Below are 22,738 nucleotides of genomic sequence, written 5' to 3' on the forward strand. Positions count from 1 at the left end.
TCAAAGTCCCCAGATTTCTCACCCATACCAGAGTTTCCAGAGCTCCTCTTCTCATCAGACTCCAAATCACTGCCCTATATATTAGGGTGCCTAGATACCCTCTTTAAATCAGTGTCCCCAGAGTTCCCCTTTACAACAGAGTTCCCAGTGTTTCCACTTACATCAGATGACTGATGACCAGAGATTCCCTTACATCAGAGTTCCTCTTTACACCATATTCCTCCTCACCCCCCCCTTATCTTAGGGTCCCCAGTTGCATTCCATTCTCCTCTTACATCTCCATGCAGATTATAGTACTGTACTGAGGGCTGACCCAAGCAGGCTTTAGGGTTCTGAGGGCTCTCTATAGAGCACTGAGGGCTGGCCAGGCTATAAAGTTCTAAGGACGGGCTTAGTGCAGCCCTCCTCATCTACATGTGAAAATTGTAGGCGGGGCATTGGTAGCATGCCCATACCCTAGATTTTGGAAGAAGAAGCAAGCATGTGGTTGGTTGCTGGGTGGTCCTAGCAACCAACTACAAAAGTGGCAGTGGCAGCAGTGGGTGGGAGGTGGCACTTTGGCAATGGGTGGGAAAAAAACGTCTGGGCTTGTGTAAGATGGATGGACCATCCATCTCCTGGCCCAGTGTTTTTACTGACATGTTTTTTTTTTTTACAAATTGTCCATGTATTTAAGAAGAATCTAAGAATCTTTAGAATCTGATAAAAAGATCTGATATAAAGAAATAGCATTAATAAATCCTGTATAATAATAATCATGCTTTGAAAGCCAAGCTACTTCCATTGCAAAGGGCAAACTCTCTGCCCATGGGTAGAAAATCTGCAGATATGAATGGCTTTACTTGTAAACATTTGGGGATATTTACTAAAACTGTGTACACAGAATCTGGTGCAACTGTGCATAGTAACTAATCAGCTTCTAGGTTTATTTGTCAAAGTCTAATTGAACAAGCTAAAGTTAGAAGGTGATTGGTCCCTATGCACAGTTGCACCAGATTCAGTTTTCTTCGTTTTTTTTAATTCTCCCCCAATATTGTATACATACTGTACATATTCAAAGAGGTCCAAGCTTATACAGTAACATGCTATATGTGTGGAGGAAATCAACTTTTCTTTTTTCTTTTTGAAAAGTGGTCTTGAATTATCTTAGTGAAAAACTAATGATGAAAAGTAATATTGTTTTATGAGCATAGCACACTTATGTTTGAAAGAAAAGGATGCATAGAGCTACCGCTACAATTCCTACAACCTTTTGCATTTGGCAACCACAGAGGCACCTGAGAACATATCATTGTGTGCTCCATGCAATCTACAAATTTTAGAAGGCCTTAACAGTCGTGAAGATGCAGAAACTGTAGAATTTTGACCTATTCCAGTAAAACAACTACCTATAAATTTATAAAAAAAATTGTTTTTTTACTCTCAACTGTCAATAACCCTCTATTGCTAGTGAAGTGTAGGTCAGCAGGGAGAACCAGTAAGAGCTGCAGGTGACCCAGAGGATCGACTTTGGGAGACCATTTATACTAAACAGAGAGCTGTTTGGTGGTGTGGGCACTGGAATGCTTAACACATGCTCTCTTCTTTTACAGCAGTTTTAATAAATGTAGCCCTATTTTTAACTATTTTTTAAATCTATTACTTGAACTATCAGATCAATACTAAATTACCATGTGAGGCTAATGATTTGGCTCTAAATTTCATATCAGCCTTGGCTATAAATTGTGCCAACTCATTGGATAATGAAGTAGCAGCATCTAAAGTAAGTATCATATTGTATAGACCCTAACATATATAGGGAAACTGTTAGCCTGATGGAACCTGAAGTAGAGAATAGCACAACATAACATGTCACAACAAAGGAAATTACAGGCTGATCACATATCCATGAAATGTTAAGACCTCTTGTAGCTGGTGTACATAAAATGTACACAAAAAGGAGGATGCTTGAATATTGACTTTCCAATTAGATGCAATTATACATGTCAAACAGCAACAAGCAGTTAGATATATTTACACACATTAACATGAACCAACCATTACTTTTATCTGCAACGTTTTTTTTTGTGAGCCTTTATGTAAACATCATGTCAGTGAAATGCACAGTTGCCGGGTAGCTGGTATAGACAAAGGACAGCGCCAACATTGTCTGTACCGTATTTAGTCATAAGAAATTATGCAAAGTTGTATGCAGGGCTGGTTTTAAACAAATTGGGGCTCTGGGTTAAACTGGACCCCTTCTTTGGCTAAAATACTGCATGTGTTCGCACTGTCCAAAAAACATAGAATGCACTGCTTCCATACATTTTTCTTTCTTTTTTTCCCTGAAAAGTTAAACAGGCTTCTTGCTAGTGTTCACTAAGAGAAGTTCAGAAGTTGAGTAATTGAAACACTATGGAGTGGACCATGCTGGGGAATATGATATTGCTGCTGTAATGGAGCAGCTTTTCATATTCAGGGGAGATTGAGGGCAGGGGGCCTTTTAGAATGTGGAAGCTCTGGGCAATGGGAAATTGCCAGGTTTGCTCCCCTTCAACATCAGCCCTGGTTACAAATATAGCATATTGCATGTTTTTGTGTGTTGTTTTTGTATACACCTTGAAGAACAGCATAAATAATAAGTAATAGTAAAAAAATATATATTTAAAAAACCTCAATGGTCGAATATCCTTTTCCCAACTTTTTTTTTTACTGTGTTGTCATGCTGTTGCAAACATTTCCAAACTCTCACAGTCACTAACCTGAAATAGGCATGCAGATAAAGATTTCTGACTTCCAGGAACCTAGGATTCTTGGAAAGTGCTCAGAAATGACAATGCAGCCACCCCTCCCCCTTTCTATTGTACAGGTTCCCATTAAAATCATATGCATGAGGCCTAAACAAAAAATATCACATTCCACAATATCTCCCAATTCTTCAACTGTATTTATCTTTTTATAAAATCCACATTGCTAATACTCACCCTTCCATATCTGTTTGCATAAGATCCTGTCAATAAAGAATGAAAAACGATGATGGTTTCATCCAAGTCCCAAATGAAGACTCTCTGCCAATTTAGAATAGCACATAAAAATATTAGGAATGAAACAACTATTATTATTCCTCATTTTGAGCACAAGAAACATGTTTTTTTTTTCTGTTTAGTGATACAAAAACAAAATAATTTTTTTAAAATAAAACTAGGGTTTCGCGTTAATATGTAATTGCAGGACAATATGTTTTTCCAAAATTGTAAATAATACATTTTTTTATGCTAATGCCAAGCACAAAGGAAAAAAAACAAAATACTAATAATTGAAACTCTCTATAGAAAGTCTAAAGTGAAAAGCATTTGTTAAATCTTTTGGGAAAATACTTATTAGTATTGGATTCAGGTTTCTGCATGACATACCTCAAGGTCAGAGTCTGGAGGTGGGGAGGGGTTATTGTTTCTCCTTCCTCTTCCCCGTGATTTTCCATCTGAAACACGCCGCAATCGATCAGAATCTGAATCTTTAATAGGTGTTGATGGACTATGGACTATGGTGCTGTATTCTGTTTAAAAAATAGAATACATTTATTGACCATGATTTGTAAATTCCCTTTCTCTACAAAATGTTATTCCCTAAAAATCTAAACTGTATTAAAATTATTGTATTCACTCTCCTTTCCTAAACTCATGAGTACATATAATAGGTGAATGATTCAAGAATTGGATGAAACTAATACCTTTGGCAAATTTCATCTCAAGTTTAAGTGCAACTAAAATTAAAATATATTTCCAGACTGTGGTGAGTTCTGTAATAAATTAACCTGGTTACATTATACTCCACAAAAGAGAAAAATCTGAATGCACTTACTTAGATAAACTGACATTTTTAGATGTACAGGTGTGTAAGATGTTCACTGAGCTTGTTAGATCTAAAGATTGATGTACCTGTGTCTGTCCATGATGGTGGATTTTAATGACTCATATTTGATTCAAGCTTTTACACCAACTAAGAATTAAAAGCATTCTATCACACAGTCCCGGAATGAGAAATCAAATTTCTTGAACAAAAAAAACAGCCATATTTTGCCTTGTGTTCTTCATAAGAATTTCAGCTCATTATGACATCTTCCTTTACTTTCTTATACATAGAATTGTTGTGGTGCATTTCTTTTTTCCACATATGAATGACAGAAACGTCTTTACCACATCCATATTAGGAAGATTTCCAGTACAGAGAAGGTAAAATATAAAGAATGGTTCAAACAACGTTATGCAATACATAACACCAGCTAACTTTTAAATTAATCAAATTAAAGCAACCAGTCAGAATTCACTTGACTTCACTCGAAAGCAGAGTGAATTTTGATTTTCAGAGTTACTGCCCATAATATATAGCACCATGCTCATGGCTCTATTTATTAATAAAGCCAAAAACAGTCTAAAATCTGCACTTAAAGGGAACCAATGGCCAGGTTATGGCATTTAAATATTTATATATCCTTAACAAGCAGTAAATGACCTCACTAATATTTGAAGCTGCAGACACAGTGGAGCAATTCTTTCTAAAAATTTACAGCAAAAACACTGAAGTCCTTTAGCTCAGATCATCTTTCTCCCCCCTTCCAGACCTCCTGTTCTATGTTTACATCAAAGGTTAGAAAAATTTAAGGCCGTTGAATTACTTCTGGGAGAGAGAGAGGCAGGGTGAACAAAGCTGCTGAGAGTATGATTTAAAGAACTTCAGCTTTCCCGCTGCAAATTTTGAGGATAAATTGCCCCTTGCTCCGCTACTTGTTTTAAAATGTATGTACTTTATGTTAGGAATTTGTAATTATTTGAATGTCTATAGCCTGACCAGAGTTTTTTTTCCAGATATATACTGATCATCAGCTAAGAAAGTCGATTTTAGGTGATAATCAGTCTGTGTATGGGTGGCCTTTGATGTCTAAGGCTGCCACATGCTTAGGTATAAAATGAATATGAGTCAAATATGCAGTCATAACAAACACCACATTTATGCTTAATATCGCTATCAGTTGGAGGACAGTATCGTGGAGCTGTTGCAACAGTGTTGGGTGATCCAAGCAGATTTAGCATGCAAAGCTTCACAAATGTGAGACAATTTAAAACAAATTTATTCAGTGATTTTTTTTGTAATGCAAACCATTTGTTTGACCATCCTCTCACTTTTTCCTTACTGTAGTTAATAAGAAGTACAATTTTGCTGTTGGCTAGTAATTTTTGTGGCATGCTGTTCCAGACTGCTTGAATAATCTATATGATTCCCAAATGATATGCATTTTGTCACTATTAATATTATAGACATTTATGCAGAGAATTGAGAATGCCAGGCTTCCTGTTTTCATCAGTTGATTGCTCTTGAATATTCATGAAATGTGTAGTAAGTTCTTTCCCCTCACTGCAAAGTTCAGATGATCGAATTACATGAGAGCAGCACAGAATCTTGCCAAAATCTTTCAGTAACACAAAGGTTGCCAGGTGACAGCAGAATTGGTTGACATAAAATGGTAAATAGTCTTCCAAATATAAAAAGAGTATATATATATATATATATATATATATATATCACAATTTAGAAAAAAAATGGTATTATGCATGGTGAGTTGGTCTTCCAGGTGCTATAGGAAAGTTTGAGGCATCCTTTCACACTTGTCCATTTACACACATTAATGCACAGGCATATGTATTTTTTGGTGCAGGGGAATTATTTCTGAATGGCATCCCAATGCATATACATATACAGTAACCATATACATATACAGTAACCATATACATATACTAAAAGACACCACAAAACAAATGTTAAATGCTGCTTTGTCAAAAAAGGATGTAGATGTATGTTGAAATGGATGTAAACCCTCACATATATCCTTGAAGTGAACAGCCTCAGTTGATACACAGAGATGAAACAAACCCTTCTACATAAATTTTACATGTATATCTGCTGTCTTTAGCTTTATATACTGTTTAGAAAGTGCACAGCGTGTTAGAAGTTTCACTTCCTCATTCAGCAGTAGCAGTGTAGTGTTGGATCACACTGGAAGACAGCTGATTGGAGGAAAGGCACACACCCCCCTCCACATGGGCAGAGACTTTCAGAGCTGTCCTGTGAGTAAAGCAGCTTTCTGCAAATCTATTTTTAGCACCCACCCTGACACAAAATTCAGGCTGGTTTTATCACATGTGTCAGAGAACTTGTCAGAAGTTATCATACTGATAACAGAAGAACGGTGCAGGGGCAAGCCACGGGACTTAGTGATTTGGAGAGTGATAACAAAACACTGCAGAATGCCAAAGAATGGATGAGCATGAGTCCATTAAACCTAGTACACACCACTAGATTTTTTGTTCAACCCAGCAGGTGGAATGAAATAAAAACCTGACAGCTTAGGTCAGAGCTACTGTACTAACAATTCGATCTTAGTAAATCAATCTCCCCTGCTGTGCTATTGTGTTCTGACAGGGGGACACCCCCTCTCCAGAACACACCGGTCAATGTGGCTGAGAGAGCTGATCGGGAGACGGTCGACAGACCCTTTTTGGTCGAGCCTTTGACCCTTTTTGGTCATGAGCCTTCGACTGAAGTCAGCCGCCTTCTGTCAGACCGGCTGCCATACACACGGGCCAAATGTCAGCAGGTTTCTATTGAATTGGCCAGTGCTGGCCGACGTTCGACCCGTGAGTACTAGGCTTTAAAATAAATGACAAATATACCTTTAATTGAATAAGGCTAAGGCTTTTGACTGACAGCAGCTGGAGCTAATGGCTCCTGCTGCTCCGAGCCAAGCCTGTGAGACAGAGGAGAAGAGCTGCTGTAGACATGCACAGTGCTTGATCAAATTGGGGCTCAGGTAAGTATTTATATGTGTGTAGGGGGATGGAACTGCATGGAATGCATTAAGGTAAAAAAAAATCTTTTGCAACAACTTTAAATTGTATACCCAGCCAAAATGTTCCGTTTTAATTTTGGTAAGTGCGGGAGGATTGGAACCTCCATTGGGTTTTACTGCTTAACGGATCTCCACTAGAGAGATTTTTTGCCACAGTTACAATGGTTTCATCAGATAGATGAAGGCAAATCTCCGACAGGATAGAACTAAAAAAGTATAGGAAAACTTAAAGCGGAGTTCCACCCATTTTATATACTTGCTATCTATGTTACCCCCTTTGAGCATGCTTTTCCCAGTGGACATTTTTTATAATTTTTTTGTATGTAAATACCTTTTTTATTCTTATTTCAGCCGCATTTCTGGCAGCAGCCACCTAGGCGATTAAGTCACTAGGCAATTCGCAAGGGCTCCTGGAATAGCAGCGTCATGTATGTCAGGAGTCCTTGCAAATCGCCTACTTAAGAAATCTTGTGCTATTTGCAGACTGGAAATGATGCAAATGGGAGAACTTCCATTACCTTTCTGTCCTGCACCTCACCTGTCCTCTGATTGACAGGTTGCTAAAGCAAGGGAGTGGGAACTTCCACTGAAGCTGACATTGCTATAGCAACCTATCAGGAAGAGGTAGAGCCACGCTCAGAAATCCTGGAAATGAAGACGGGGGGCTTCAGATGCCCACAGCTAACATGGAACCTGCCTCCGAGATCTGGTTAGTAATGAAATATTTTTACATAAGTTAAAACTACCACACATATGACATGTTTCAAATGTTTACACAAATCCAGAGGAGGCTAAGAATTAGAATAGATAATCTAAAATTGCAGCCTCCTATATCTCTGTTCCCTTTTGCTATAGCTAAGCACTTGGCTGGAGTCATTAGATTAGTATGACAGTCAGGTACATAGCATTTTCAGGAGAAAAGGTCAACTATGGAAGCTTCCATCTACTCTTGGTACAGATCAGTGCAGGTTTCCTTTGAAACTGAGATTATTCTGAAACAGAATATACCCATCTCATTAGAGGAAGAATATACAAATGTGTCATTCATGTCTGACAGTTATTCTCCAGTAAATCCACCTGTGGCTCAAATGTTAGAAAAAAAAAATAAGCTCTTGGTGAGGATTTCACTATACACATACAAAGCAGCCTCCTCAGCAGAACATACGTTTTACTTTAAGCTCTTGCAAAACAGAATGAAAAAGCATCATCCCACAAGGGTCTTGTTTCGCAGACAACCTCCTGACTGCTTATTATGGAATGTATTTCTTTCACAGCCAACTGCACCACAGACATTCAATGCGTCCACTTTTGCTACAGCACTGCAATCGGTTCATACCACAAAACAGAACTACGAGTTCTTATCACAGGTTCCAATAAAATGATTATACTTTCATGAAGGTACATATGAAAACAAAATATCTTTAAATCTTCAAAAAACAAGTGCATTTTTAAGAATAACCTATTACTCGTAGTCACACTTTTCAAACCACTGAAACCACCATCAATGTTTTTTGTGTTCCCTTTTACCCCATAATCAGCCCCATTAGCAACTTCACAATCCAAACCGTAATATAAGCAGACATTTCATTATTGTGGGAATTTTTACTCTTGTACTGTTAATTTTATCTATCTTTTGGTCATGCAAAAGCAAAGCATCAAATTCACTATAACACAGAACAGTGCAGGCACCACTTCTGCTTAGCTTCCCTGAAATTGTAACTTACACTTTACTACCCTGTGACAATGGTGATTGGTTAAATGGGTTGTAAAGGTTTGTTTTTTATTTTTTAAATATGTTCCTTTAAGCTAGTGCATTGTTGGTTCACTTACCCTTTCCTTCGATTTCCCTTCTAAATCTTTTTTTTTGTCTGAATTTCTCACTTCCTGTTTCTCCTCAGTAAGCTTGCCCCCATCATCCGATCTATTCTGGCTGGGGGTTAGTCAGCCAGAACAGCTTACTTATTAAGGAGGAACAGGAAGGCCTCGTACACACGATAGGTTAACCAGAGGACAACGGTCTGAAGGACCGTTGTCCTAGGTTAATCGATGAAGCTGACTGATGGTCCGTCACACCTACACACCATAGGTTAAATAACCGATCGTGTCAGAACGCGGTGACGTAAAACACAACGACGTGCTGAAAAAAATGAAGTTCAATGCTTCAAAGCATGCGTCGACTTGATTCTGAGCATGTACGGGTTTAAATAACCTATGGGGCCCACACACGATCGGTTTTGACCGATGAAAACGGTCCTTCAGACTGTTGTACTCTGGATAATCTATTGTGTGTACGAGGCCAAAGTGAGAAATTCAGACAAAGAAAAAAACCATTTAGAAGGGAAATCGAAGGAAAAGGTAAGTGAACCAACAATGCACTAGCTTAAAGGAACCTATTTAGAAAATAAAAAAACAAACCTTTACAACCCCTTTAAGCCTGTCACATGGGTGAGTAACATTTTCCTCCATACATAAAAGCATTGGGAATCTCCTTTGCTCTTGATGCCAAAGCACACAGTAAACCTTAAAAAACACTTTTGCCCTCTTTGATGACTTTTGAGATCTTCTTAAGTGCATGAAAAGAGAGATACAAAATATATGTATATACAAATGCACCCATGCCATATAAGTCAGAGCAAGTTTTGCTTTAAAGTATGCCTGTCATGAGAGAAGTATGGAGGCCCCCTTCTGAAAATGTTAATTGACTGGAGGTTTGGAGTTACATACCAAGAACAAGCATGCTGTAAATGAGTGTTGGCAAAGTGTCAAAATTTCTTATCTTTATATTTGTTCCAGGCCAGTAAGTCAGAAACAAATGACACCAAAGCATCATGGAATAAAAACTAATATTCTCAAAAGTATAATTTATCAATGACAGCCTACATAATTCTCTTGGGCAGTTGTATTTTAAATAGAAGATAGGTAAACAGTAGAAGAAGTATTCATGTCTGTGCCATAAATTAAACATAGACCTAGTTTTATATCTATTTTTAAAGATGGTAAAAAGTTTTGCAGCCTTGGCATAAAATAAATACATTTACCTAAGGCTGCGGGAAATGAAAGATATTTTCCTCAAAATGTTTGAAATGTTTTTGTAAATGTAGGTGTAGAGCATGAACAACTAAAGGATATAACAAACTTTTCTAACCAGAAGGTAAACCACTCATATAACACCAAGGAAGCATGTCTTTTGCAGTAATGGCATACAAATGTATTGTGTCCCTTGCAAATTAGCTTCAGACAGCAAAATAGCAAATACCTACCCTAGACATATGGTCATTTTTATTAGGAATGAGAGCTCTCAGACATTTCTCATCACCTTTATAAGCAGCGTCTATTGGAAGCAAGTTTAAAGCATACACAGATACTGCTTCTCTCCCTGCTGTGCTTGGAATCAAACAGAGGATAATATACTTACCACTGACTCGTAATAAACAGCTATACTATCTTTCAAGGCCTCCTGCTATAAGGAATAGCAGCCTTACAAGTGGCAGCCAGTGTGGTGTCGGGAACTTAAAACCAGGTCCAAGTCAGCTGTTCCTCATGACTTGAAGTCGGGTGTTAACCTATTTTACAAGCTCTATTTCCTGAAAAAAAACTTCCAATCTGGGCACCAAAACCCACTGCGCCTGTGTCTTAATAGCAGATCTGCAGCTGTGCTCTCATTTACAAGTGGACTGAACATGCTTGCCTGCTGTGTACCAACACATATTATTTATACCCCTGCAATTCAACAGTTGTATCACAGAGGAACTTTTCCACTCAACCTTGAAACATGAGGAACAACTGTCTTGTAGGAGACTAGAATTCCAATAAGTATTTTTCTACAGGCAACACTGAGTGAAATTGACTATGTAAGTGTTATGGATGGTAGCCAATAGCTAGCATGTAGGCTGTTTGGGTCACCAAAAACCTGTACTAGAAAAGAAACACAAAGCTAAAAATGGCAAAAGCCCAAGAAAAGAACATAATACTTATAGCTCACTATAGCTCAAACCGGTGTAAAGAACAGTGAGGATGCTGAAAAAATAGTAAGCCAAAATAGCCATTAACATTTCTATTTAATGTAACAAAATCAGTTAAGATATCATTTCCGATTGCTTAATAGGAAATGTTTACTCTACACAATAATAAATAAGCATGATGACTTTAAAAAGTGCTTTATTTAATCACTAACCAATATAGTTTACCAAGCTATAATGCACGTAGATTACCTAAAACTGGACCTGATAAACACAAGATCACCTGAGCTAACATCTATCATAGAATACACTGTTATTAATCATGCATTGTTGCTTACGTAAGTCTAAAAGAGACTATGTCTGAGGTGGGGGCGGTCATGAAACATAATTGCAAGCTGTCTCCAATATCGCCCACCATAGTGGCTGACTTCAAAGCCAATCTGAGAGGCAAAGCTCTAATGCTTCTGGGTAGTGTTGGAGCTTGTTGCTAAGCCCTGGGCCGCAAAAATTCATACTGGCCCATCACTTTGATGGGTAGCTTCACTGGCCAAAAGGAATGTGCAGGAGGTAGGAAGGGGAAGGCAAAGTTTGGCACTATAAAGAAGAGCCCAAACTTTGTCTGTCAGAATGACCCAAGAATCTACTATGACTGGAAGTTTGGAGGATTCTGCAGGTATATATAATGTTTCCCCTCCACCACAGACTCTGTTAAGGCTAGATGTAGAAAAGCTCTGACCATTGAGAAATGAATGATCAGACCCTTGCACGATTCTCCCTTCTCTCAACATGCAAATTCACTATTCGTTTATATTTGGCAATGTTTTCATTTACTACCCATAATCAGTCTTTACTGCCCTCCAGATGCCTCACTACACACATATCATTCACATAAAATGTTCATAATATAACATGTTTTTGTCTTTTGTAATGCTATGATCGAGGATAGGTGAGGTAACCTGACCAAATTCAGGCATGACCTGGCTAGCAACGATTTGTTCCCCATGTTTTCTGGATCAAACCTCATCTTAATGTCTCCACAGAACTATTCAGCTGCCATGCTGGTTATCAAGTAGCAGAATTGTTTCTTTTGGCTCATCTGCACCAACTGCTTTTGTGACAGTGTCCAACATTAGAGCGTTGCCTTCTCTCTTAAAGAATTTTCCCTACTGCCCTAGGCATTGGCCTACAACTACCAATATGGTAAATATAGACCTGACTTGCATAAATATCAACTTCAGCCAAATTGATGGCAAACAGACTACAGTAAAGTAAAGAGAAAGTAAAAAATACATTTCTGAAAATGTGAATTGAATATACCGTTTAACTCTCTCAACAACTCTTTCAAGCAATTAGAAATGGTGTAAATATATCATGAAATAAACTGTGTTAGAAAAGAATGCTAACAGAAACAAGAGTTGGGAATTGGCTATCGTTGTGCCTGTGAGCACTTATAAATGATATGTGCATATTGTCAGACACATTGACAGACAGCAGAAGGTCATTAACTAACCCAGCTAAAAATGTCCATAAAACACGGATAAATAACAGGACAATTACCTGAGGGATCTGTTACTGCTTGACTGGTGACACCAGATGGTGGCTCTTGCAACTGGTATGTGGCCGTAGTGGAAGGAATTGTGGGGCTTGTGTTGCTGCTTGTCATATAATGTGATGGGTATGGAGAGCTGTTATAATACTGTGCATACTGACCCTGGCTAAAGTTGGGATAAGATGGATATTCCTGGAACACACACGGAAAAAAAAAAAAAAAGAAACAGCAACAAAAGCAGTTTTTGTTAAACATGTTGCTACTTCAGAGTGAACATTCCAAAATATAACTACAAGCATATGTTGACATAACTTCCCACATGGAATACATTGGCTGGCTTGTTGGTGCATATAAATAGATAACTGTCCTAGACTTGAAGCCTTAAATGTGCCACAAATGTATCTATTAAACATGATCTGATATGCAGATGCAATACAAATGTATGCTGCTAGGCCAAACACATGGTACCTCTCTGTCGCATTACAGAAAACATTTACTGCAAGCACATCTGTCAGCGACGGAATTAAGACAGGATTTATAACTCAGCATGCAAAAACTCTCTGAGGTTGCAAGGACAACGTCACGACCATAGAATCATTAATGTAAATATCACAGCAAGAAAAAAAAAAAGAAAGGAGAAGACAGAAAAAAGGGCTTCTTGTGCAAAACTGAAATATCCCTCTTTTCCCCAAAATTTACCTGCTGGGAGCTATTAAATCCAGTTGAATTTGTGAGTGAATTGCTTCCTGCATAGATTACTGATGCTGTGGTGAAACTGCTCCCTGAAATGAAAGGAGAAAATGCTTCAAATTACTGAAATGTGTGTACACACAGACCTCCCAGACTGAAACATCAATAGGCTCCATGTGTCTCGCAGAAAAAAAGTGTGGCTTCTGACATGTACAAGGAAGGGACAAACCCTGATGACTGAATCCATGTGGAAATGGCACCCGCTTACACTTATGCCTCTTGATGGATGTTTGACTAGACTCTGATCTCATGTCAAATCCCTTTCATTTAGATACAGTAGTCAGTTGACTACATAGTTACCAATGCATGTTAACAATGGTCTTAAAATAAAGCAGACGTAAAGTGCTACAACCCAATAAGATGAGGGAATTTTACAGAGCTGATGGGTGCGCAGGTGAAAATGTGTTAAGGCCCATAAGGCTGAAACACTTTAAAATTTTCTGCCTGACACTGTCTTTTATGGAGAACCAATAAATTCTGAAGATTTTAAAAAGCAGCAAGGGGATGCTGACTATCTCTTTTCATAACAATGAACTTCTCTTATATGTTCCTTTTTGGTCTGCTAATAATACCACTGAAAGTGTTTTGTTATACAGTTAAACCTTCTTTGCGAGCATAATTTGTTCCAGAAACATGCTTGTAATCCAAAGCACTTCAAAGCATTTTATTTACAGGGTATAAAAGAGAAGAGAGGCACCTCTAAGTGTAGCAATAAGTTGCTAAATATTGTACTTTCATTAACCTCCCTAACGGTATGATTATTTCAGATTTTAGGTGCTGAAAGCGGTACCATTATTTGCAAGGAAATTTGGCGTTTTATATTGTAGGCCTGTAATTTTTAGGAATAACTCACTTAAATCTGACCAAACAAGAGTCTAGTAGGCATCCCGGGTATGAATTTTTTTTAAAAACAAAATTATAATATAATAAATAATTATAAATAATTATAACAAATAATAATATAATTATAATAAAAATTATTCAATAATGTAATCAAATCAAAACACTGAAATTTGCTCAGTTTCAGAATTGTCGCTGTCATTACTTTTATTTTTTTATGACAAATTTCCCCACAAATCGCTATCGCACAATTCTGCAAGTGATTATAATTTATTATCGCTGTTTTCTAGCTGCTCTAAAACCATTTTTGACATAAAGGGACACCTTTGGTTGCTATGGACAATCTACAGTTTTTAGGCAGAAAGAACAGTTTTTATTATATAAAAGAACATATAGGGCGCTGGGCAGACCACTAGGGACAAGGGGGGTGTGTATTTTTTACATACAGTACTGTAATCTACTCAACCCACAGGGTTACTAAAGGCAAGAAGACTTTGGAAAGTACTCCAGAGCTTAGTAAATGAGGTAAAGCTTCACTTTGCAAAGAATCATGAGCAAGCAAAAGAAACATGCATTTTTGCTTGCACATGATAGGATGATGGAAGTCAGCAGAGCTTCTTCTCATTTACTACGCTCTGGAGCAATTGCTCTTGCTCTTGCAATTGCTCTTGCAAAGTGAAACTGCACTTTGCAAAGTACACAGAGTATTTGCCTAGTAAATCAACCCCATAGTGTTCTGATACATTTCATTACATAGTTGTAACTATTAATACATGTTATTATTTGATAAAGACATTCCATATTTTCAAAGTACTTCTCTTCTGAGGTTGGTGTCATTTATGGTGCTGTATTTTCCATGAATAGCAGTAGTAATTAGCATAGGGTGATTTTAACAGCCATTTTGTTTGTACGAATAGAGGTACTATGTGTGTACAGATCACCCATGGAAACTAGCATGATATGTATAGGAAAGAGGCAGAAAGACACAGACAAAGGCAGAAGGATGATAAATGTAATCAAAGGCATTACAAGCAGAAAATAAAAAGTATAGGAAGCACGTCTCCATCACACCTATTTTCTTGGCTTATGGTTATCACATAAAAAGAAGAAAGTATTTCAAAGTTGCGAGTATAGGTAACCTTCTTGCGACAAATGTCTCACCTTTTGGAAGGTCTGGACTGCTATAGAGAGTAAAACTGGATTGTGTTTATTTTTCACAGTGTATTGACCTAGAATAAGTACAGGATTTCTAGGGAAACATTTGGCCTCTGCAAGGATTTGTTCCCATGGTACCTTGTGAAACGTGACCTCGGTTTTCTTGTACGCTTTACTTAACAGCTGTAATGGAAAAGCTAAAGGAAAGCTTTGAGGATGTTTCCACTAGAAAAATATATACCCTTTTTATGACAATACTCCTATTATTTTTATAATTATTATTACTATTATTATTATTAGCCGATACTAAATGAAATAGAACATTTTCCACTATACAATTCTATCATTGCATGGATTCAGAAAAAGTTTACAGTTATCAGGGTTTTAATATTTAGCAAACACAGTTGTATGTGGTTGAAAATATCATACATGTTTACACTGACCAAATTATTATAAGGATAGAACTATGGCCATAACAATGCAAGTGATGTGACCATTTTGAACAACATGTGCAAATACATGGCCAGACAAGAATTAATGTCAATTAGTAATTTTGAAAGTTGAAAAATGTTTTTGTTCCATTTAGCTAAATAGCAATGCCATAGAAAAGAGGTGAGTGGGCTATTTGTTGCCAGTGACAGGATCACTAGCGTGACATGGCCCTAAGAGCAACTTTTATTTTTGCACTTCTTAAAAGATGCGATTGATGTAATTGTGATAAAAAAAAAATACCCCCCATGCTGCATGATAATGCTTTTGATTTACTTTACACAGATTTGTATTCGTTATTGACTTTTAGCTTTTGACTTTATTTGTTGGAAAACCTAATAAAGTTTATTTAAAAAAAAAAAGTATTTTTAAAGAATTATAATCCGATAGGAAAAACAGGGAATGCAGTTTTCTCATTCTCTGTTGAATTACCTGGCTGTACAACTGCAGAAACCTTTGGCTTTATATTAGAATGCCTGGAATCTCACATGGTCACAAATAGCCTTTGGTCATTTGCTTAGTAAAATACAGAAAAGCTTCTCTATCACATGTTGAGCGAGGTGGTGCAGCTGAAGATAACAGCCAACCAGCATCTAGCTTAATTTTTTTGTGTGAAAATTCTAAAATGAACTTGGTTGCTGTGGGCAGAAGCACTGTGCTTCATTTGTACTAGTTTTCTTAAACAAACCTAAGTATATTACTTTTTTGTTGTTTTAAAAAATGTCATGCGCATCACTGAGTTTATTCTGATACTTTGTGGAAAGCGCAAAGCTAATCTGCTGATTTTTGTTTAGATTTAAGTACTGTTAAGTGTAAGAAAGAACACTTAGCGATAAGCAAACTACCAAATGCAGCACCTGTGCCACAAACCAGAAATAACTATATTGAGCAACATCATTCACGTGAGCAGGGCCATAATAAATAGAAACCCATACTGCCCTATTGCAAAAAAAATTATGGGCTCCCCAACAGCATGTGTCCACGGTGCAAGGCCCTGTGGTCATTGTTTAAAAATGGTGGAAAAAATGCTCTAGTGTCAGTGGTCAGGAGGGGAATAAAAACAACAGGTGGAAAAAATACTGCAGTGTCAGTGGTCAATAGTAGAGAAAAAGCCTGTTAGTCAGTGGAAAAAAATAAACTGCCATCACATGAGTGGTCGGTAGGACAACAAAAATGCCTTGGTATCAGCATTTAAAGGGAACAAAAATACCCCGGTATTAGTGGTTAGTGAGAGGATGAAATATCCTGGTGTAAGTGACCAGTGGTGTGAGAAAAATTTGCTGGTGTTAGTGAAAAATGTCTTATCAGTGTGTAGTAGAAGCAGAAAATGCCCTAGTATCAGTGGTCAGTAGAAGAATGCCTTGTCATTGGTCTTACTGGTGCAGGAAAAAATGTCTTCTCAATGGTCAGTAGAATGAAAAATGTCCTAACATCTGTGGTCAGTAAAAATGACCCTCGTCCTTGGTCAGTGGGCGAAAAAAATGTAGGAGGAAAAACACCAACTCTGATGTAAGAGATAAAATATTAGGGACTCCTAAGGGGGACTGGGGGACTCTCTGGGGGGCTATGTGGAGCTTTGAAAGACAAAAGAAAGGCAGCACTCATCATTGTTTCTTTCAAAGGAGACACAGATTAGTGCTAAAATAGCTTGTCCCAGGGGATTTTATTCTCAGGAAAATGCTGAGTGGGTCTGGATGTTCACTTATTCCAGTCCTTGTCTTCAAACGTGCTTCCAAAGAAGTTACTCCCAGGCACTTAAATAAATAAATATAAAGGGAACGGTATTCTGCCCTTGAAGTATCTTCTTTTAGAGTACAATATAAGGGGCTCTGCAGCAGGGTAAAGAACACAGTAGGAGACTGTGGGACTTTGTAAATGGAGGGGAGACCTGGGGTTGGGGGCACTATGGGGAGGGGGGGGTGAGGGTACTGCAGAAAGCTACAGGGGCTCTGTGGGGCTGATAGACTTAGCGTGAAGGCACAATGGGGGGATGGGGCTGCTGTGGCTAGCAAGGGTCATTGGGGGAGAAGAGGGGCTGGGAGCTGGAGGATGTAGAGACAATGGAACTTTCAGGGAACAGTTTGAATAGAGATCACTCACCTCTCTACCACTCCCTACCCACCCACCCACTGCTGTCAGTATGGGCACCCCCTTGGGAAATGGAAGTAAAACCTCCCCTTTGTCTTCTCTCCATTGGTTTAATAGGCCACATGATTGAAGGAGTAAAAATAGGATTTCACTAGTCAGCCAGGTGTCTGTACCTGTTTGGCATCGAAGGAGGCATTGATCTATAATGACTTCCCATGATGCTTGGTGGAGCAGTGTTCAGCATTCCAACATCAGGCAGCCGCTGTCACTCTGCAGAGTGTACTAAAACTTAGGACACACAAGGGGAGCTTCCTGCAGCCCAACAATTCTCATTTCAGGGTCCTTGACCCCCCACTCTTCCTGACCTAGGCCCAGTAGTCACAGTGTGGGTTGCATTGGTGGTAGTTCTGTCAGTACACATGAAAATATTTCAAAACACAAGAACAGGCTTGTGCAGCCACCCATAGCATCCACACAGAAATAAGTGTTCTAAACATCAAAGTCCACCTACTTATGATGAAACTATATTCGTATTGACTTGTGGCTGCATTAGGTAATTACATAAAGGTTTAACTACTATTTCTCCAAACCATCATTTAGTAAATATAAAAAATTGCTTAGATGCTTAATATCATGTTGTCTTCTATCCAGCCTACAACAATGTCTACTATGCAGATGTCAGCTGAAAAAGCATCAGCTCAATTGCTATAGTGTCAGTGCCAGGGGAGTATGCATAAGACCCATTTCACACTGGGGCGCTTTTCAGACATTTTAGTGCTTAAAATAGCGCCAGCAAAGCGCCTGAAAAGCGCCTCCCATGCCTCCCCAGTGTGAAAGCCTGAGTGCTTTCACACTGGGGCGGTGTGCATGCAGGACAAGAAAAAAAGTCCTGCAAGCAGCATCTTTGGGGCAGTGAAGGAGCATTGTATACTACGCTACCAAAATGCCCTGCCCATTATAATTAATGGGCAGGGCCTGCAAAGCCTATTTAACCCTTTATTTGGCTGCTAGCAGGGTTAAAAGTCCCCCGCTATCGACCAAAAAGCTCTGCTAAAACAACGTAAAGTGCCGCCAAAACTAGTGACGCTTTACCGACAACGCACCCTAACCCCAGTGCGAAAGTAGCCTACGTTCTTATACATGCATGATTGCCAAATGCAAGCATGCATGTTTGTGTACTGATTGTTTACATAAACAAATCGAAGTTAAGATCATCTAAATGTTATCTTATGCCAATGGCTTCCATTTCATGGAATTAAATATGTTTATATTAATTATCAATACATTTAAAATTGTCCCATTACACTAAATAAAGATGATCATAAACTAGGGAGAGTAGTTGTTTGTTTATCTATGATATGAATAACTTTAGTTTATGCTCTTCAGAGCACACCATAAAATAAGGTTTTGCTGACTGAAGCAGGCCATATGACCGGAGAGAGGTGAGAAGATCCACAGGCAGGGAAGTGAATCCTGTGCAAGCTTGTAAGGACAAAAATAAGAGATTGGGGAAAGTTTTTTAAACTTGTCCTACTGGCTGTTTGGCTGGGTTGGTCCTTCTGAAACATAAGATCATTGTCATTGTTTTAATTACATATAGGCTACTCATACACATACAATTGCTTGTCAAATGTGTATGATATTTTTTACAACCTTTCATATAAAAGATTTCTTTATAAATAATAACTCTTATCTTTGCTGAAAAAAAATCATGCTCAAAGAACACACATGCAATGTTGCTCTATTTAGCGGATGCGTCCAAGCACAGGAATAGTGCATGTGAATTATATATGATTTTTAAATCACCTCAAGATGGATAAAACGACCTGTAAAAAGACCACTCATCCAAATGAAAACAGACAGCTCTACAAACTACAAACTACTATTTCTGGCAACATCCATCTACATAAAGATCTTTAGTATGAATAGTCTCTCTGATCTTTCTTATGTGTACAAACATCTCCTAAGACCACTTTGGTTAGCTTAACAGTGCCTTAGGTTACTCTGTAAACTCAATCATATTTTAATTACTTCTAAGACAAATCCATTTTAGTGGAATTGCTAAATATTACCCAATAAATCATCACCAAACAAAATTGCTTGGCACTGAGGTTGATTTACTAAAGCAACATCTTTTCACTTTATTGCTTACTCAAAATACCCAATCAGATTTAGGGGCATTAACTCTTTTTCCTGCTGATCCTTATTGGTATTTGAAGTTAATAAAACTTACAATGAAAATTACTCTTTTGCAAACAACCTGATTTACAACGTTATTGAGTACCATATATTTTATGCCCTACAACTTTTTGGTGTCATGAAGACAATACTTTTACAGCGACAATAATCTTATCACTTCAGCTAGAATTAAACTAATACTGCATATGTTGACAAATTTACAAACATGTATGCAAGGGTTGTAACATATGTACAATACATGAGAAATGTATTATTGTATTTAAATGTACTATCATTACTTATGTAGGAACACACACATATATATTAACCTTTAATTATATTACTGTTAATTTAGCGTCCCTTTTCTTTGAAGCTATGGAATTTGTACTGTGTTGCAAAATATATGTTTCACAATTTAACAGTGAAATAAATTTAGCAGCTGAATTTCAAATCAAGAATCCTAATTGAAGAGGCACTTAAAACTAATTAGAATGCATATCACGATGAGGTGTGGCCTTGTTAATATAAAGAAAAGCTAAAGAAAATAGCACAGATACATATTTTAAGAATAACATAAAACTAACACATAAACACATACTGTAATAGAACTACAACAGAACTCTCAGGGCATGAGTGACATACAGCGAAACTATGCCTGAGTTTCCAACAACACTCGTATACTGTTTCTAATACAGAAAAAGGAGCCACACAACAATACAATTTGGCTTCTGGGAATGCCTGTTTTTTTTTTTTTAGGACATCTAATCGGATAGCCACATTACGGGTCTCACTCTGAGATTTCGAACAGAAGTTCATTTGCTTCCTATAATCAGCCCCCTTGCCATGGGCTATGTCTATCATCAGCGTACAATATATGAGGCAGAAGTTAGTGCCGTCCTCTTGGGAAAGGTCTATGAAGGCCAGATGGGCTCTTTAATCCCAGATCTTTTCCCTTTTCACATTTGCTGCTGTTCAGACATCATTTGCACTGTTTTTAAAATGTCTCTCTCGGTTCCTGGCCATTAGACACAAACATAAAGTACTTTCCAGAAAATCTGTTTTCATTGTAGACTTTGTAGGGGAACAGTTGGCCTTTCTGAATGACAGTCTACAGATTCTGAAGGCTTTCTGAATACAGGCTAGTTCTTAATTACAATAAACTTTAGGCAAACTGAGTACCGGGTATTTAGAAAACTATGCATATTTAGAATTAAAATATGCTTAGGCAGAAAAATAAAACAATAAGCAACAGAAACCTATAAAAAAAAGTATAATTTTCAATTACAACCACATTACGTCTTGGCGACAATCCTTAAGCCTTATATCCACATAAGCAGCTACAGCAATCCCTTAAATTGTACAGGGACCTCAAAGCAGAGCAAGGATTCAAAGGTCTCTTAAAGCAAACAAAGCAGATCATTTTTCTTGGAGAAGGAAGAAAATATAATTTCCAGAATAGAATTAACATCAGCGTGCAAAGCTGTAATATATTGCACTTCTTTGCAATAGTAAGCATCCCTAATAGCATAATTTTACCTTAAACCTCGAAGTAAATGAATTGAAAATTGTTCTTACGAGTATTGAGTACAGTATTGCATACAATTTACACCACTGGCTTAATGAAAATATTTTAGGACTAAAACTACTTTTATCACATTTTTGAATCACTATAATTGAATTATATTTAAATTTTTTTTATACCAATAATCCCAATTCAAATAAGCAAAATAGAGCAGTTGTTTTATAAAACACTGTGCACCCATGTGTGAAAAATAGGAAAATAACTGCCTAATTTTAGCAATAATATGCTGGTTTTTAAAATAAAATGCCATAGCAAAACTGACAGCTGACTTTTAGTGTATACCCATCACTGTTTCCGATAAAGTCTAATATGTATGTGTAATATAGACACTAAATATCTACTAGACAGTTAAACATAATAAGTCCAACGTTTTCAACAAATTAAAAAATTTAATAAAATGGAAATAAAGATGGCAGTGAACCTATGTTTACTGATCGAAAAGTTCCTCGTTCAGTATTCCCATGCTTCGGGCACTTACTACAACCCTATCTCTCTAGCCATTTAAAAAAAGAGCAACTTTTGAAAGGGCATCAATTGTTTTCACTTCTATTATCTGTAAAGTACATCAAGCAGTGTGTCTGTATCAGATGGTCAGCCCAGCAGCTCTGTGATTGCTCAGCTAACAGTTCAAAGGTACAGAGGCCTCACCAGAGCCTGACAAACCCAGGATCAATATGCATTAAGACTGACAACACAGAAGTGATATTTCTTCTACTCAACAGGACATCAAAAACTGAACTTACAGAGAAAGCAGCAATGTAAACATAAAAAAATAGGATATTCCAGAGTAAAAAAAAAAAGCTAGCAACAGCAGCTGGCAATATTTCTCATAGTGAAATGTGGTTTACTAATCCCAGCAAGTCCGCCGCTAAGACCTGCCAAGCAGTGGGCCTCATGGCTGAAACTGACACAACAGCTTTGTGTATTACCCATAGCAATCTGTTAGACTTCTTTTTATGTTCTTAGAGAAAATTGCAAACAAAAAAAAGAGAAACAGATTGGTTGCTAGAGGCAAATTAAGCAAAGTCCCTATTTTCTAAGAACACACATATCTGATAGAAAATTTTGAAAAGCAAAATCAGAATGGACAACATAGTACCAAAAAATAAAATTAAACAAATACAGATTTAAAGTATTTAATAATAACAAACACAGATTTAATATATCATAAAGAAGAACTTCAGCTTTTCCCATGTGGACAGAAGGAAGAAGCTGGTTAGTTAACTGGGACAACACAATATATTCGGACTGCCAAATTTCCCTTA

The 22,738-nt window shown here is 37.5% G+C and overlaps 1 protein-coding gene across 6 annotated transcripts in view; it reads right to left on the bottom strand.

The window, feature by feature from the left end:
• The window catches only part of EYA1 (EYA transcriptional coactivator and phosphatase 1), a 125,788-nt gene that overhangs the window by 62,939 nt on the left and 40,111 nt on the right, over positions 1-22,738 (bottom strand). For all 6 annotated transcript variants that reach the window (XM_040354397.1, XM_040354398.1, XM_040354403.1 and 3 more), the window contains 4 exons: positions 13,091-13,173; positions 12,400-12,583; positions 3,393-3,535; positions 2,964-3,047 (listed from right to left, as the gene is read on the bottom strand). In XM_040354397.1, the coding sequence (XP_040210331.1) occupies positions 2,964-3,047; positions 3,393-3,535; positions 12,400-12,583; positions 13,091-13,173 (494 nt within the window). The remainder of the gene's footprint in view (positions 1-2,963; positions 3,048-3,392; positions 3,536-12,399; positions 12,584-13,090; positions 13,174-22,738) is intronic.

This window comes from Rana temporaria, chromosome 5, assembly GCF_905171775.1.
Source record: "Rana temporaria chromosome 5, aRanTem1.1, whole genome shotgun sequence".
Lineage (NCBI taxonomy): Eukaryota > Metazoa > Chordata > Amphibia > Anura > Ranidae > Rana > Rana temporaria.